Source organism: Caloenas nicobarica, chromosome 1 (genome assembly GCF_036013445.1).
Source record: "Caloenas nicobarica isolate bCalNic1 chromosome 1, bCalNic1.hap1, whole genome shotgun sequence".
NCBI lineage: Eukaryota > Metazoa > Chordata > Aves > Columbiformes > Columbidae > Caloenas > Caloenas nicobarica.
Window position 1 is genome coordinate 137,622,314 of NC_088245.1, and position 19,002 is coordinate 137,641,315.

At 37.6% G+C, this 19,002-nt stretch overlaps 1 protein-coding gene across 3 annotated transcripts in view; it reads left to right on the forward strand.

Moving 5' to 3' along the window:
- USP25 (ubiquitin specific peptidase 25) overlaps nucleotides 1-19,002 on the forward strand; it is a 97,629-nt gene that overhangs the window by 17,544 nt on the left and 61,083 nt on the right. For all 3 annotated transcript variants that reach the window (XM_065626760.1, XM_065626761.1, XM_065626762.1), the window contains exons 2-4: nucleotides 5,277-5,354; nucleotides 6,437-6,581; nucleotides 16,008-16,131. In XM_065626760.1, the coding sequence (XP_065482832.1) occupies nucleotides 5,277-5,354; nucleotides 6,437-6,581; nucleotides 16,008-16,131 (347 nt within the window). The remainder of the gene's footprint in view (nucleotides 1-5,276; nucleotides 5,355-6,436; nucleotides 6,582-16,007; nucleotides 16,132-19,002) is intronic.

Sequence of the window (19,002 nt, forward strand, 5' to 3'; positions counted from 1 at the left end):
CAGAAAGTGACATTCACGGTAGTAATGGAGGGTCTTTAGTATACTCGTCCTTTGTACATTTCCTATTTTTTTTGTTTGTTTGTAGCAGAAAATGAAAACCTTTTATAGAGGATTACATTCCTCTAATCTTGCAGTATTCTTCTCATGACAGCAACATCCTGTGAGGAAACTAGCTTATTAGCTATTTGCCTGCAAAGAGTGCCATTAGCAGGCCCTCAGTATTTCAGGTTATGTTAGAAGTCTTTAATATTAAATATTTTGTGCAGTGTCATTTGGTTTTCCCTCCAACAAATAGCTCTTCTGAATCAGTATTGCACTGGCAAGTAAAGTAAGCAGATTTTGTGTGGAGAAACAGTCAAGATACCGTTCTCGGCATTTGCATTCCCCCTCCGCCCTTGCTTTTTGTCTTTAGTACAAGTATTCATTCCTTGAAGGAAGGGATTCCCATAGTAAGTTTTCATTATATACCATTTAAACGAACTGTGTAGTGAGGCAGCAGGCCCTGTTTTCTCCTGGTAATGGTTGGACCATGTAATTTATTACAAAACGTATGAGTTTTTCTGTGCTTGGAAACTGAAGAGGGTTGTTTTATCTTCTAAATTTAGAAGTGCTTGTGTTGCAAATACAAATATTTGGATGTTGTCATGAATAAAGCCAAAGCTTACATGCGCTTCTTCAGAAGCTACAAAGATGAGAAAATAAACATATGAAAAGGGGGCTAGTTTTTTTCCCTCAAATGTATCTGCAGTATAATTCAGGATTAGTCAATTTAGGAGATTTACTTTGTCCAAAAAAGCATTCGTATAATTTGGCATTTTGTTCTGCTTTTGATAAGTTATCAGAGTTTACAGTACCGTCGTGGAACTAATTTAGGCACAGTATCTCCCTAAGCAGATAATAGTGTAGATCCTTTTCTGCTTCACTAGCACTGGCTTAGCTACTGAATATGCTATTGTGTGAAGTTATAAACCAGATAATCTTAATTGGGCATTTCCTGAGAGGAAGGGAGGGATGGCTGAAAAAGGAAAGAATTGGAAATAAGGGCATGCATTCCTAATATACAAATTTGGCTTCCATCCAGGAAAATGGGAGAATTTCCTGTTAGTTGAACTCTTCCAAGAGCTGAAAGCCTGGAGATATGTACCACGTACCTCGAGGAGCCAGCGGAAGGGGGAAGGCTGGGAACAGCTCGTGCATGAAAGCCCTGGGGACCCGAGATGTGGTGGGACTGAGGGGTGTGAGCAGCCGGATCGCAGGGCAGCTGTAGCATTGTGTCCTGCTCCTTTCTATGGCCGGGGACTGGGGTTGCCCTGCAGTGCTTGCACCAGCAGAGTCTGGTGTCACAGAGCAGAGCCTTTCTAGAGTTGAGTCAAATGCAATTCAAACTGCATGGATGTGTGTATATGTTACATGTATGTGCGTGCATGTGTAACGTAACACATTTGGTGGGTGTGTGTACGCTGCGGATGTATGTGGAATATTGACTGAGTAAACTGGAGGATCTGTGCTATAGGTAAACTATGGAATCTGTAATGTAAATTTGAGGAAAGGATGGCAAACGGAAGTGAGGACAGGCAAATAAACTGAAACTGGGTTTCTTTGCACCACTAGGTGTACATGGTTCTGTTGGAATAATCTCTTTGTCTCTGCGTTTGAAGAGAGAGGTTGCTGATTAAAGTACAGTGAGTTACAATTCAGAATTTGGACCTCTACTAATGGAAAAAAAAATAGGGAACTGGGGAAGAGCTGTATTGAACAAAGGAAGTGGCTTGTTTATGTTAGGACTGCTAGTTGTGTTCTGAATCTCCCTTGCTGACCTGATGCAATTAACGCACGTTAATGTAGTTACTTCAGGCGTACGTAATTGTAGGCTTTTTTTTCAGTTTTTAGCTTTCATTTAGTGTAGTGTGAGCTTTTTTGGGTATTTTTGGTAAGCCTTTGAGTGAATTATGATCGTAATTGCTTAGAATATCTACATTAGTGTTTCTGGACGTTTGAGGGTCTAGATACTACAGTCACTTCAACTCAAGATGGCCCAAGCTCCAGGAAGGGTGAAGCTTCTAGAGTAGATGTCATTGGGTGGAGCATTAATAGGAGTAAGGAGGGTGGCTCACTTTGTAGAAGTCTGTCCTGAGTATTCTATTAAATATCGGTTACAGTACGGAAGAGACTTAGTCGTTTAGTGGTTGTATTACAAATTGATCTCCAAAATTCAGTCATGGGTAATAGTAAAATAAAATCTTTTTAAAAAAAAAAATTCTATATGCCACTATAGCATGTACTAGAGGAATATAATTCAGAACAAGTAAGCTTAACCCGTTTTGACTTTGGCAGTCTAGTGCAAATGCACTAAGTTAAAGTTCCACCAAGGATGAAGTAATCTCAGCTCTCTGAATATGACTGTGTGTGTGTGTTAAACTTCTGAAGTGAAAAGAAAAACAAAAAGAAATATTGGTCTCACCCTCTGATTAATGAATGAGGAAAGAGTTTGGTAGTAATGCCCACAATGTCATTTGTAATGAGAAGAAATAGAATTACCTGTATTAATACAGTTTCATGGGTGATAACGTTTTGTTAATATAACAGTGAAAGAGAATAATGGCAAAGTTAAACATGCAGTTGCAAGAAAGGTCTGTATGCAGTACAGATAATGCAGTTATGTCAGATTTGGCAGGATGCGGAGAGAGCAGTGAATGCATAAAAGAGAAGGCCACCAGTCTAATGCCACATTAAGGAGTTTTTAGCTGCCTTATGCAGTTCCAGAATTGTTTCTGAAGACCTGTTAGTCTATTAGCAGGAATTGAAAGGGTACATTGATCAGCTGGAAACAAATTATACTTTTTTGTTGCTTTGGTTTTATATTTTTCTTCCTTTTTCTATGAAGGGAACTGTATCATCTGTCTTTAACTTATATGTGATCTGAAATTACTTAATTAGAGATTAATGGCAACTTTTCCACATTTACCAGAAAAGCCAGTAATGTCTAAACCGGGTGTTTGTGGTCCCAAAGCAGTTTAGCTCCATTTGAGATAATCAGGATAACTGTTAATTTTCTTCTTAATTTCTGTCACTTGTAAGGACGATGCTTACGCAGTCTCTGTGTTGTTCACTTAATTACCAGTTAGAAATTTTGGAGCTGAGTGCCTTAAGCCCTTGGCCCTAAAAAAGCATCTTTAGATACTTAAGTAATCTCCTAATGAGAAAGGAGCATCTCTGTGTCTGGTTCTGATCTGTTAAATTTGTATGGCCTTGGGAAGGGAGCCTTGAGCCACAGCTTTACACCGGAATACAGAAATCTGGATGTAAACTACAGATGTCTAGGTTTATAAGGCACAGCTGTGCTCATAAATTAGCAGCCAATATTTTGAACTGCTAAGAGGTTGTTTGTTGCTAAACTATGTCTCTTCTGTCTTTTCCCAGTCTCTGCGAACAATGAGTATCCTCCAGTCAGCCTTTCCAAGTGTCGCGTATATTGTGGAAGATACAGAAATCTGTTATAACTTTTTATAATACCTTATAGTGCAACTACTTTCCACTTTATTAACCATCGCATTGGTAGCAAATACAAAACAAAATCCATTTTGCTGCCATGCACTGCCTTTGAATTGCTCCTGCCAGTTTTAATGCTGTTGTAATTACTTTTCGCAAATAATCTATTTATTTTCTTTGCTTCTTGCCAGACCCAGGGGCAGGAAACCAACTTTATGGGAGAAACAAGTCCTGCCTTTGTACAGTGCTGTGAAATGCACAGAGTAAACAAACGAGGGGGTGAGAGACGGGGATAGAGTGGGAGTTTGTTTTCCTGCATCGCTTCGCTTTTCTTGTGCCAATAGCAGGGTTTTTAAAAAGAAAAAGGGGGGGAAAAAAAAAAGGGCAGATTGGATTGTTAGCAGTGTCCCTTAGGATCATAAATGAAGGGAAGATTGTGTATATAATTCATAAACATCCTGAACTGTACGCCTTCTATTTCAACTTATTAGGGCATGAAGTAGTGCCTGCCAGGTTAATTTCACACTGGGGAATTCAGCATTCATGCAGCTCTTAATTTCTTCTTCTATACAAAGCTATGATAAGGAGAGAATAAGGGTATTTGAATATTTGATTCCAAATAATTCGTTTTAAAGAAAGGTGTTTTAGAAGTAGCCGCAAGACAATTATAGCTTTTTTTTAATTGAATTTGGAGAGTAACATGAAAATGTTTGTCACTGATATGAAATACGCTTTTTGTCTAACAAAGCTCCATACAAAATCTCCTCATTTATAGATGAAATTATTGTTTTGAGTTCAGGATGTGGTGGGCAAACAATAAAAATGAAAAAACACTTGCAAATACCAAGCTTTTTTCCTTTTCCCATCTGCCAAAGGAAGAATGGAATTTTTTAGTATGGAACAATGGTCAGTCCTCTGTGTTTTCATGGTTTCAATGGTTAAGATGGTTTTAATGGTTAACTGGAGTTCAAGAATTGTTCCAGGCTAGTACCTGCTTTTTGCCTCTATGATGTGTTATCTAAGATTGAGTGGAAGGAATAGTCTGTTGGCTCTAAAAAGGAGTGGGACCAGATTTTTATTAAAAAACATAAAAGCCTCAAAATTCATAGGAATTGGTATTTAAGAGACCCAGAACCTCTTATTATATTCAAACTCAGTGATAAATGCTGACTGATACTGTGATTTGAGAGAGCTGGATTGAACTGGTCTAGGAAGGTGGTTAAGATGGATTCCTGGTTTTGCTTTAGTCTCAAGAAACTCCTCTGTTTTGTGTGGATATTTTTCTAGTACTTCTCTTAAAACACCTACATGATCAGGAAGGATTAATTTCTTATTTTTTGAGATTAGAATGGCTGGGAATTGTGTATGTTAAGGAAATAGTGGGATTGAGAATAACTGGGAGTTGAATAACTTGGTTTTAGTCAGAGTTCTGTCAGCTATTTCCCCTAGTGCCTTCGAAAACCAAACGATGGAGTTTTATTTGTTTAGGAGGACTAGTTGCGGCTTTATATAGGCTTCTCAAACTCATGTTGCATGAGCCTACCTATCATCAATTTAAAACAAAACAAACAAAACCAACCCCAAGCAAACAAAGAAAACCATTGCATTTAGGAATTAGAAGTGCCCACACAGCAGAAACTGAGACAAACTTGAATAATGAAGGCTCTACCACTTTGTGGTGCATAAAGTTTATATGGAGATACTTTTAATGTTTGTAGATAAGCATATCCTTGTAAGTAACTTGTTGTTGTTTGGCTCTTATTTTGATGATCTCTTTTTCTTTTTAGCACCAGCAAACATTTTTAAATCAGCTGAGGGAGATCACTGGTATCAATGACATCCAGGTACTGCAACAGGCACTGAAGGTAAGATGGTTGCGTGACTTGTAGCTGAACGTATACATCTTGTCATTAACTGCCTGTGAAAGCCAAAAACCCCACCCTTTCTTGCTCTTGTCTTCCTTCCCTTCTGTTCCCAGCTTGAATACTTCTTAGATTGATTTCAGGGGAAAAAGCTTGTTCACTTCAGAAGGAATCTTGGCCTGTTTTGGTACTGACATAAAAATTAATCTGTTTTTCAAAAATGAAAAGACAGGAATGGTACAACTTTCCTTTAACCTTTGGCTAAAGTGTTTTGAGATGCCTTGGTGCTAGCACAGCTGGTCAACTCCTGATGAGTTTAGTGTTTTCTTGTCAAACTGTAGCTAAGTTTTCTATCATGGACAGGTTGTGCTCAGTATACAGAATGAACCACTGTCCTTGAACTTGCCACCCTTTGCTAATTTGCTGTTGTTTCACTTTTTTCTTTTTCAACCATTGTAAATTCTTCCACAACACAGGAGAGTTCTTGGATGCAATTGAAGAATGGCAGGTTTCTCTGTATCCTATTCCCTACCCCACCCCACACAGAAAAAAAAGAGAGAGAGAGAGAGATATAAAGAAAAAGTCGCTTGTCTCCCTCAAGCAGAGGTTTTTAGCCATTTATACATGGTAAATGAGGATTTAGTAAATTTAAATCAAATCTGTATATAGTTGTTGCTTCAGATTCAGCATAAGTCATATACAGAACTCCCCTCAAAAGCCAGCATTCCTGGTCTTAAAGATGAACTGGTAGATTTTCAGAAGAATTCAGCTGACTGAAGTCTATGGGAGTGTGCTGATATGCTTATTGAGAGGTTGACCTACACTACAAAACTTTTAATTTTTTTCTGTAATAAGTAGAATTCTACCCAAGTAAATTTTTACAGGATGTTCTGTCTTCATTTTGGTTAAAAACAGTGAAGTATGCAGAATATATCAAATCTGCAAACTTTATTTTCTAGTTGCTATTTCACCTGAAAATACAATGTGTCATTGATAAGTTGCTTGTAATATTGTCCTTTGCTGTTAAGAAAAATAAAAAAGGTGGCGGGGACTCTCACTCTCTGTTTTTTTTATTATTATTAAAGGACAGCAATGGTAATCTGGAGTTGGCTGTGGCTTTCCTCACTGCAAAGAATGCCAAGGTTCCACAGCTAGAGGAGGCAACTTACTATCAAACAGCCCTTCCTGGAAATGACAGATACATCAGCGTGGGCAGCCAGGCAGACAGCAGTACGTATTTTTTCTTTTCATAAGCTTTGCTTAAAGGCAAGGAAGCTAAAAACTTGCCTGTGAGATGACTGTTAATCTGCTTATAATTCTTACTTAACAATTTTTAGATTATTATGTATTCTTTCTTTCCTTATTTCAGTGTATTTTTTTTATTTGAGCTATCCTTAAGCATTACCTGTACATGTATAGGTATGGTACTGATCAGAGGGTGAATAAGTGGGTTTTCAATCTTTTTCCTTTTTTTTTTTTTTTTTTTTTTTTCTCTCTCTATATTATAGGTTTTATTTTGGGGTCATGCAGTAAATAATTAAAGGTGGAAGTTAGGTACTCTTCAAGTCAAAATAAAATAAAATTTGAGAAAAGTCTGTGAATGTTTGATATGCTTAATAGTAGCTTCTCCGTGGCAGGGGTGACTTTCCCAAAGGGAGAAGCATGAGGTTAGGTTTGCATTTTGTAGTAAAAGAGTAGGTATTTTATATCAAATATACTTAATTTTAAACAGTTTTATTTAGTTGACACAGGAGATTCCACAACTTGTATTCCTCTGAGCCTTGCAGGTTCTATTCCTTTGCTTAACTGCATAGCTATTTTTAGAGGGGGGGGAAACAGGAGGAAGAAACATTAAAACTACGGTACTTTTTATAAAATGGTGAGGAGGAAACTGTTGACAGGAAAAGTTTTGCTTTCTTGTGGTCCTGCATGTTAAATGTGTTCTGCAAATAAATATGGGAAGTAACATGAAATAAAAAGTCAAAGGAAGTTTTGTAGTGGGATTGATTTCTGTAAAATCGGAGTTTCTTGATACTGTATTTAAATTCCAACGTTCTAAACAGAGATGTACAATATTTAAATTATATAATAATCCTTTGACCATATATGTAGTATGTCTTTGTAGCTTTTATTAAATTAGTAGAATTATTTAGATTCACCTACACTAGGTATTTTTTTTTCTTCTTCATTTTGCTAATATTGTGGTGGCTATGCTGGCACCATTGTAAAAAAGTTTAATTAGATCTCTTTGTTAGTTGTAAAATTTTATTTTTGTCTCTGGCACCTTGACATAAACTTTTTTTTTAATTATTATTTTTTTAAATTATAGATGAGTTTATTCTCAACATCTCCGGTCTGAAAACTGCATTTTAAGCCCTGGTATTACTAGCAACCCTGTATAAAATGCCCTGAGTGCATTATAGGTAGTTGTATTATCCTGCCTCCTACGTCGTGGAGGGTGGTTTGAAGGTTTTTTGGGTTTTTTTTGGTGTGGGGTGGTGTTTTTTTTTTCCCCACTCCTTTGGAAAGAGAATACACACAAAACCCCACAGGTATTTAATTTTCAGTGTCAGAAAACTCACATTGAGGAAATGGAGACTATTTTCAACAAACTTAACACTGTTGTCGTAGTCTCCAGTACTGAAGATCTACTATGGCAGTGGAATAGTAAGCTGGATTCTCTTGCAGTCTGTGTTTAATTAGATTTATTAGCAATCCCATTAATAGGTGTGTTTAGTTTTGCTATCACTTTACTGTGCTGTGCAACTTTATTGAAGATATGAAGAGACAAGGGATATAAGAGAGGGAAGAGTCGGGCCTGCAGAGTCTGCATTACCCATGACTGACGGTCAAACTGAAAAGAGTAAGTTTAGAGTTGCACATTCCAAGCTGAATTTCAGGATTCTCTTCTGGAGGGCTGAAGGCAGACCCAGATTCCTTAGAGTTACATAGCACTGCAAGTCAGTAAGAAGTGTCAACTGCTGTGGAAAAAGCATGCAGACTTCCTTTTTTTTTTTTTTTTTAAATTTATTTAATTTTTTGTTGTTGCTTTGTTTTGGTGTGTGTGTGTGTTGTTTTTTTTTTTTTTTTAATCTTTAGTGTCTGGCCAGGTCCTCAGTGGCAGCAAAGATGAGATCCCTTTGCCAGCCTTTATTGTTTTAGTTAGACTGAAGGCATGTTATAAGATAAAGGCATCTTGGCCAACTCTTCTTCATGTTGGAGGACTCATGGGGCAAGAGCTAAACACCCACAGCAGAACTAAAGTCTAAACCAATCTCTGATCATAGACCCCCCTCTGTAGAGATCTAGTGAAGCTTCTTGCAGAACCCCGAAGGGTTTTTTTGTTGGTATCTACTTGCCTGTAACTATTTTGATTATGAATTTTAAAAATGCAGGACGCTTAAAATGGACAAGGTTCAGGGCCCTGCATTGGTAGGTACTGTTGTGTAAGGGAGTATGACGACAGGCAGTGCATGACTTAGGAGAAGAGAATGGAAGGGTGGGCATAGATGGAAAACATCTTCAGCAGATAGCTCCAACCATCAACAATCCCTTTTGCAAAGAATGCTATTAGCACTTCTCAGTAACTAAGCTGAGTTTCTGGCAGTATCTTGCCTTTCAAATTTTACTCCTTTTTACTATCCCGTGTATATGTAATTACATGAAGATAATTATAACTCGCCCTTACTGTTCCTTACTGCTTAACTAGCTCTGTGTGTTTGGAGCTTACGATACCGTGAGTCACTGAGCTTCGCAGTCCAACCAAGTTAAGTCATCCAAGCTGGGGATGAGAGGGAGTTGCAGATAAATATCAGAACTGTCTTTTATGCTGCAGAAAACCTCCAGCCACTTACAAAGGATTTTAAATGTATGCCTTGCATAAAGGTATATCAAATATATTCTGCAAGCTTGACTGACTACATTTCTTTGAAATGGTTACTTAGTTAAGGGGTAAAATAATAACGTATATAGCAGGAAGTCATACCTTAACAACCAGCAGTTAGCCTGGATTGTGCACTGGCTGTTCCAAAAGTGACAGCGGTCATTCTGCTGTTTGAGAGTTGCATCCTGTATATTAGGAGGTATAAGGAGACCTCACTTCTCTCATTAGCAAATGCAACATTTCAGCAGCTGCAAAAATATTAGTTTGCCTGAAATTTACTCCACCTTTAAAAGCAAAGGCTGACTTGCACAGTCAGTTTTGTTCATGATGCCTTTTTGCCTGTTAAAAATGGCATGTGCAAGCAACTGCAAGTGTAGGTTTTTGAAGTCAAGAGTGATGCATGCTTTATCTGACCCCTTTGTAAAGGTGGTGGTTTTTTTTGTTTCCTTCCTGCAATGTTAGCGGAAAGTGCTTAAGTATTAGGGTTGCAGTGTACAAGTGAGCACCTTTTAATCTAAGATCACTTTTGTGTTCTACTTAGTAGCATAAATCCTAGGCACTGCACTTAAAGCAAAACAGAAGTTGTTGTTTAGGAGTACTTTCCAGTATTTTCACTTTACTGATTTCTCTAGAAACCTTTTTTTTTTTCCATTTTCAGGAATTCAGTTTATTTTCATCTATGGCTGCACAGTAGAACTATTGCATTGATAAGCTTTTATCCATTTCCTTCTCATTATATGAGAAACTTGGAGGAACCCAGGGTTAAAGGAAGCAGCAGCATGAAGAGAAGGCGTATATTGTAGAAGATGTATTGTCTTCAAATGAAATAGCTGTCAAGACAAATTCTTTCCCTCCCATCTTTTGAAAACTCAAAATTCTTTTTCACAAAAACTGAGTTAGTAGTCTTTGCAATTGCACATTCCACAGCCAAGGCAAAAGATTTCAAGCCCTTTTATAAGGACACAGTACAATGTAACTATAAAACACCATGCACACCAACTTGAGGGTTGTAGACTTCATTGCTTCTGGGGACCTGGCTTTTATATCTTCCTCCTCCTAGAGCTGGATCCTTTGCATAGATTTCAAAAGTAATTCAATCAACCCTTTTCAATAAGAGAGACTTAACAGTGATGTTGACGTAACATATTTCTTAAAAGCTCTTCCATTCTAGAGACTCTGACAAGTTTAGAGAGTAACTTGTTTTGGTGCTTCGCTGTCCTTACTTTTAGACTCCTAATGTCTTGCCTGAATCCCTCTTGCTTCAGGTTAAGTCTTTTATTCTTTGTGCTGTTCCCTGTGGAGATTACAGTACACTTCAGTCCTTTTGTCTTGGATGAAATGTTGCATGCTTGAAGACAGTGGATCATAATGCCCCTTCAGCCTTTTTCTCAGATTTAAACTAAACAGCCCAAATTCTTTCGAAGTCTTTGGATGCATTTCCTATACCTATTGTCATTTTTTTTCCCTCTCTTCTGCACCTTCTCTAATTGTTCTGTCTTTTTGTTGCACTGTGACACTCAAAACAATAACCAAGACTTCAGCTGAGTTCTTGGGAAAAATGGGTGAATCTCTATAAATATCCATGTATTACTCTGGCAATATACCTCAGTGTAACACTTCATACTTTCTTCAGTGCTGTGATGATGTGAATTGCAGGTTGAACATGAATCAGCTGTAGCTTCTAGATCCCTCTTGGCACAAGTCCTAGTCACTTATTCTATAGCTGTGCATTTTGTTGTTTGTGTCAGTAGAATTTGACAGTAGTTTCTTCTGTCATCTTACCTAAGTCTGATAGTGCTGTGTGTCTTCATGACATTTCCTTCTATTTCAGGGATTATTTGTGTCATCTCCATCCAGGTTCTTGGGAGTGTCCCCAGCTTGGTATGGCAGGGTCTCTGCTTCAAGATGTTAGAAATCTTGTACCTTGAGGTCTTCCTTTCATCTTACAGGTTCACTTGTTCGTCTGTTCAATGACTACCTCTCTTCTTCCCATCACTGTCAGAATTGTCAGTTTACGGTGTTATCATCCTAGGACAGTGTAAATACAGCTGAGATGAGAAAGTGCCTGTAAGATAGTGGTGGCTAACATTTGCTAGCTCTCCCATCAATAGAACTGTTTGGCTTGGCTAAGCAGCTGCTGGGATGCTGTGTATTCTTTCCCTATCCAATTTTAACCAGAATTGGCATATAAAGCCAATTAAATCCCTTCAAATCTTATGTAGGAACCCAAGACCATCATGACATTTAACATTACAGAATAGACCATAGAATATAGGGCCTTGCTTAGCTCTGCTTGTAGTAAAAGTGATGTGGTCCCAACTTCATTTTTTCTTTTTCTTTTTGTATTGTTGGTGTGTTGAAATCGGAGTCTTGCTGCTGGATTTCCATACTTGGCACCTGTCCATTGAACCCATCACCTCGTGCCTTCATTTTCCTCTCCTTGTGCCAGGAGTTGCATCACTGTGGTTGTTTATTGCCTGTCCCTGGGTTCAATTGCTACTTCAAATCTGTCGCTCATGCTGAGTTTCCCATCCTACTTAAGTTGGAAATGCATACTCTCAGCCTCCTCCTGGTATAAGTAACTAGTCAATAACACAGTAATTATTTTAATGACCTAGGCAATTACCTATTTATTTAAATGATGACAGAAACTTCCTAAGTAAACAGATTGAAAAGAACTTTTCTTAGAAAAGGAGGTATATGGGGATAGGTACAGTGTGTGCATTTACTACATATACACTAGTGTGTTTGTCACAAATTTCAATATACAACTTAAAATTTTGTGAAATTACAAATGATATCAAACTCTCTGGGTCTTATATACCAGAAGCAAACATTGTTATAGAATAATGTTGTAAACCAAAAATATATTTCTTAGTAGAAGAGTTGATTAATTCTGCATGGTAATTTCAGTTGAATAAACATCACAAATGCAGTGAGCCAGACTGTTTTGATGAGCAGTATCTTCATTCATGAAGAATTTTTTCAGAAGCAAACTTTTTTGTTTATTAAGTAGTCATGGCTTAGCCACAGAAAATGTAAACATTCCTAACTATGTGATATAGAGTAAGAAGTACCTTTATGAGGATGAGCCAGTGAGAACTAAAATGTTCTGTGACCTGAATGAGAGAAGCATTACAAAATCAGCATATGTAAATTAAAATCAGGTTACTGTCAATTTGGAGAAGTGGCATTATTCTTAATACCTTTATGAAATCCATCCATCAGCCTGTCACAGGAAACTCATGTGTGTCTGATAAATACTTTGAGTAAAAGTCAGCTTTTTTTTTTTCTTCAAACTCAGGCATCGAACAGAGAAATCAGTTCATCAGATAGGAAACTTCAGTAGATCAGTTTCATGAATTAATTCCACTACTACTTGCTATAAAATAAAGTCATATGTTTGCATTAGGGCTATAAAATTGAAGTATTTTAAAACTAGGTTAATGTTGAATTTATTAGTGATTGTGAGAGAAGGTAGAGTTATCATACTTGTAGAATAACTGCTTGAAAATTGGACATCTTTCCACTAAAAAAAAAAGTCCCCATGTAAGAATATATTAAACATGGCAATATTTCAAAACAAAAATTAGTATGAATTTCATGTAGTATGTGTACATTTCTATAATCTATAAGTAACTGAAAGGAATGCAAACTGCAGGCAAGTCAAAGTTTTTTTTGGGGGGGAGGAATTTAGGCTCAGACTATTCCCCTTCTGTTATGACTTCTATTGAGATCTCTTTATAATCCTATGATTTAGGATTCATACATGAGCTGTTGCAGCTTAATGTGTTATTGTGTCAGCTGAGATGCTGAAAAAGACCACGGACTTCACCAACTACAGCAAACATGAGCTAAAATCCATTAGCTTAAATCTCCAAAACATTTTTATTTTACATTTGCTACAAACAAAAAGCCTGTGTGGAGTAGGTTACTGTGGATCAACTGATATTTAGAAATGTATTTTTCTGGCACAAGTTAGGCTTGGTAAACTCTCTGTGACACAAATCTGTTGCACCACTAACATGTGGTGGTAGTATCTAGCAGCAGGTCCTCACTGTTAGGTCGTTTTTAATCGAAATCAAGAAAAATGTATATGTGAAAACATCATTTCTGAAGAGAATCCTCCTGTATTGTCTGCTCCAAAATCATTGCATGCCAAAAGAAACTGTTGCGTTGATCTGCTTTGTGAAAGCAGGCGGAAGTCAAGGATTTGGGGTTTTAATATTAAAAAGTGATGTAATCACCAGTAATATGAATGATAATAAACTTCTGAACATGTAGGGTAGTGGTATAGGTTAGCAAAGATTAAGGAGCTAGGGAGGTGCAAAGAAGTTGAATAAGTTAATGAAAGTGTGAGTTGGAGTTGACCTTGATACTTTTTTTTTTTGGTATAATAGTGGGAGCTTTTGTTAACCACATAAGTTTCAGCTAGCTTATGAGTTTTTTTTCTGGAAAATACTCCTCATATAAAGGATCCTACTTCTTAATCTAACTTTCTTCTTTATTGTTATATAAGAATTGCATCACCCTTACCTGACTAGAGACTAGCTAAAGGAATATTCCCCTGTGCAAGTAAGTGATTGGAATAATCGCATGTTTCTCCATCAGTGTGTGTGGCTGCTGGATGGAGGTATACTCCATCTTCAGTTGTGACCACTATTACTACTTTCAGAAAAATAGCTTGTCTCCCGTGGAGATGAGTTGCTTGTGTGTGACTACCTGCAAATGCGTAGAAGATACAACAGAAGCACTTTTTAGAGTGTAATAGGTAGTGTATGTGATCGTGGGATCCTCTCATCGTTGTCGACCTTTTAGCCTTTCTTCTGCTCTCAGGCTGTGGAACAGAACCATGCTTGCTGAGGGATTATTTTAGCCCAAATTACATTGTTCTCAGCATGGCAGCTCATACATCAAAACTCCTCTGGGTGAGACTTGTGCTGGTGGTTCTCATAATTGCTGTAGTACTTCTGAAGGAGAATTTTAGGGATTTGAGTTGAAGTACCCTTGGAATATGCTGGAAGATCTGAACTGAGTATGAAAAACATAGGAATAAAATTGCAAAGTGCTGCTTTTGTGGTCATAGCATTTTTCCATACTTCCAGATCATGACAAATTACCGAGTTTACTTTATAGGTAAGAGTGCTTCCTTTAAAGGCTCACTAAGTAAAATAGAAATTCAACCATCTTTATTTGGGGGAAGAAAGGGTTGAAAACTCATTTTTGAAGATGCTGGTGTTAATAGAAAAGTTTCTTAACTTCTTTTCAGTTTCAGCTTTCTGTGAGAATAATTCATCCCACTTTCTGTTCGCATACATATATACAATGATTTTTGTATCACTAGTTCAGTGTTTTATTTTGATCCAATGAGAAGTGTCACAGATAAGTAAGCCCAAGGAAACAAGGGAAGCTGTCTCTACAGCGAGTCGGCCCATCCAGGAGAGAAGTCAGAAGCTAGGTGGAGAAGCTCTTTGCATACAAGTAATTGAGCTGGCTCATGGAAGGAGAAATTCAGAGAAGCTGCTCATCTCTCTTAGTGAGCAATCATCAGTTTCAAATCTGTATCTTTTTATTCCAGAGTCTTCTAGCTTCTAATGTCCAAATCACAGTCCCTTTCATAGCTCTTTGGGTAAACCTTGGTCTTGGAGGAGAGAGACTGAAACCAGCCAATGCTATGCGTGTGTCTCTAGTACTACACACAGAAGTTTCTTTTGCACTTTCCCCTCTCTTTCTGTCTGTCTGACTTGCAAAATGAGACTTTTGGCCCTTGAAATCATGATAACCAATCACCTTGGCTTTTCTGAAGGTCTTGTGCAGTTGATGGACATGCCTGGTGGCCATGGCTGCTCTGAAAGTGTGGCTGTGCCCAGCGGGGGGCTGCTTGGTGTCACGGTGCAATGTGGGTAGTGAAATCCCTCTTTATTCAGGAGGGGGCGTGCTGTCGCTACCCTCAGGAACTGGGGAGGTTTGCGAGGGATTTTAACATCTGATTCTTTAGATAATGGGAGCTGGAGAGGAAGGCAGAAGTAGTGTTGTTTTCATCTTCATTACCCAGTCAGTGGGCCATCCAGCCTTCCCAACATGTCCAAGTATGAGTCCTCATCTTGACTTGAGTATTTGTTTTCTTAATTCTCCTGTTGAGGTTGGTTACTTCTAGTACACAGAAATTGGATTTAAATATGTTCAGAAAAGGAGTGCGCAGACAGGATAGAAAAGAATTAGGTTAAGTAAGGAACTCTCCCACATATTATGAAACCCCATGAAAGTATTTGGCTTACCAGTGCACAGAAATACTTGCAGAATTTGGAGCTGTGTTGAGAAAACTCTGCATGTGTTCCTCTGTAAGGAGGGAAAACCAGCTATGCCCAGTTAAGGTATCCTTTTTAAGAGAAGGTTGTCTTCAACATGTGTTCCCTGGAAGAAAGCGATCACAGTAGCTGAGATAATACATTTAAATGTATTGCTTTAAGAGGGCTTTCAGAAACCATGGATTCCTGAATTCGTCCTGTAGCCTTGTGAAACTTAAGGTCATTAGGAGGAAAGAAGACTATTGCCCATCATATCTTAGCAAGAGCAAGCTGCTGAGGATTTTACCTGGCTTGGAGGAGGAGGGGAGCCATTAGCAGGGTTAGTGGTTGGAAGAGCACAGGGCACAGGAGGGATGGACTGGAATGGCGCTCAGCAATCCATGTGGGCTCTCTCTCCTTTACAGTAAGACTTGCCTTTCGTTCTGTTTCACTTTTAATTTTGAGAAAGATAGTTTTGCTTTTCAGATGTGATTGATCTCACTGGAGATGATAAAGATGATCTTCAGAGGGCAATTGCCTTGAGTTTGGAGGAATCAAACAGGGCATTCAGGGAGACTGGAATAACAGATGAGGAACAAGCCATTAGCAGGTAAACAAACAACTTATATAAAGCAGACATTAAATTAAAGAGTTGGAGATTGGCCTGTATTGCTTTTCTTAACTTTTAATTTAACAAACTTACTTACTTTCACTTGTGCTACTGATATGCCTGGCTTCAGGATGTTGCTTTAATGTATTGTATGTTCTACACTGGAAAATAGTCTTATTATGTGTGGGCTAGGATGTAATAGTATGTTCCATGTTGATGTATTTGTTTAAATATGGAGGAAGTGGATGGAGATAGAGGATTACGGTTGTGTCTAAATAGGAGCTAAAACTAAAAGTTTTTCTTGTATTGGGTAAAAAACAATGAAAACAAAAATATAATTAAGAAGCTAATTCTTTGTCCTGGTTTTTTTTGCACTGTTCACTTTACATTAACATTTTCTTACCCCTGTGCTAAGGCTGAGATTGAAGGAGGGGGTAGTAATGCTATACTAAGAGCAGCTGCTGTGTTTTAGCTGATAAAGTATGTTATTAATCTGTTTAACGAACAGGAATTTATAAGCTTTGAGTGAAGTTAACTTCTCGGTTTAAAGTTTTATGAACTTAAGTTTCTCAACTTGGGTGTGATATGAGTCTGTAAGTTAACTTATGATCAGCTTTTACTACAACTTTTTTGTACAGCATGTGTTTATATATAAATATAGATATAATTATGAAATATTTGGGACCTGAACTAAGCCTGAGTGTAGAGTTGTGTGGGAATGGTGTTGGGTTTTGGTTTTTTTTTTTTTTTCATCTGTGGCTGGCTTTGTTCTAGGGGAAAAGGGCAATGATTTGATCCTTGTGTTTAGAAGGTTAAGTACTGCCTCCTTGTAAAAGACTAATTTTATAAAAAGATTATTTAGATGGGGGAGATTCATTACAACAATTCTTTTCCTCACTTCACTGTATTTGACAGACTAAGTGGCTTATCAGAAGAGTCCAACTCTGAGAATATGGAGAGTCTTACTTTATCGGCAGTCATTTTCTTTTTCCGTTTGAAAAATAAATGTACTAATTGTGAGAATAAACATACACCTCCCTTGCCCCATTTGTGAGAAAAGCCATCTTGTTGTTTGAGTTTTAAGAGAACATACTTTAGGAGAGAATAGTGAGATTAGAGGGATTTATATTCTCATTAATAATTAGATTATGATTTTAAGGAGTTGTTTCTTTCTAGGACTTCAGTATGTGCATGTATACAAGATTATAGTGGAAGTTCTGTTCAGTTCTGATTTAGAAGTTCACCTCTTGCCTGTTCCTAGGTTAGAATTGTCATAATTACAGAGTTGTGATTTAGTCAAACACTCAGAAAGATGGACCTATTTCTGGATATGCAAATCTTCTTCCTGTTTTTTCCTTCCCCAAGCTTTGACTGCTTCTGCTGTGCTCTCTTCTTGGGAGCCTTGAAGCTTTAGTTTTTTTTCATGGAGACTTTATGTTGCGCTTCTCAGACTAAAAGGTCCTTTTTGGTCTTTTCTGCTTAGCCCGTAACTATGTATTATTTCTACTTAAATATTCTACTTAAATTATGGTGTATTTCTTTCTGGTTGCAGAAAATAATGAAGTATGTGGCTTTTTTCCTCTGTATGTACAAAGACATGTAGACAGTCTGTTCAGTTACATACAGAGAAGAATATTGGTCCTCTGGTGAAATAGAGATGTATATTTGATGGCAAAATTATAGACAATAGCATTTGCCAAATTTAGAGCTTGTTGTTACCAAGGGGGATATGTCCTGTACACTGTACCACATTTCCTATGCTTGCTCTAGTATTCTTTGGAGTATTTGTTGCATGAATAGAACTCCCAAAACCATACAAAACTATTCACTAAAAGATCCAGAGTGTATCATAGCAGAATAAAGGGAAATGGGACTTTGCTTATGAATAGAGGCAGAGATGAGTGAGGATCTTGAGAGTTTTGGCAGCACTGGGGTATTAGATCCATTCAGTTACATACCAGGATACACCCTGAGTTGATGACAAATTACGTCAGAGTTGTACAAATATAGGAAGTTCAAAATTCTTGAATTCTGGATCTGAACTGTTCAGTCAGTTTCCTTAAGGACACGACTTAAGACTGTTAAATAAAAAAATCAATTTGTAGTTAACACCCCGCAGAAGAATGTTGGCATTCCAATAGAAAGCACAGTATCTGTTCAGGACTTCTCAAAGCAAAAAGTAGAACATTATGGTTGTAAACAAGACAAGCTGCAGCCATTTACTTTTGTTTTGCTAAGTTAAATAAGAAGCAGAAATCAAATAAGAAGTCAATTATAAGCAAATTAAACTATGGAAATCTTTCATTTTTAATAGTGTAGGATGTATGCATATTTAAAGAGTCTTTGGTGTGAAGGATATTTTTTCAAAAGGTATTCATAGTGGTTTGGAACCTAATTTGCACTGATTTTGTTAAGGTTTCCATGGGAGCATTAATGGAATTTCTTGACTTGTGTAGTTAATGTTGTAACGCACATAGAATTTGTCTTCCTGAATGTAATTGCCTTCTGCTAGTTAATGAGGACAGATGCTTTTACTGTGTAGGTGTTGAGAGGAGTGCAGCTGAAATGTCCAAGTGTCCAAGCTGAAGATCTTGTACATGGCATGTTTAAAGTTTTTTACTAAATCTCCCAGGGAAATGTGCATGATTGGTGTCTGTCCTAATACGAAAACTTTTCTCCTGTTCATATGACTTTTCATGGCTTGAAGGAGAATGAGGCTGGCTGGGTAGGGATTCACTGGAGAAGCTAGTAAGATATGACTGAAAGGAGAAATTAGCTGGCCTGTGTTGTGCCAGGGGTAGTAGCCATATTAAAATGAGAGAGAGCCCTTACTCTCAGTGCATAATGAAGTGCACAACCCCTAGATTTTTT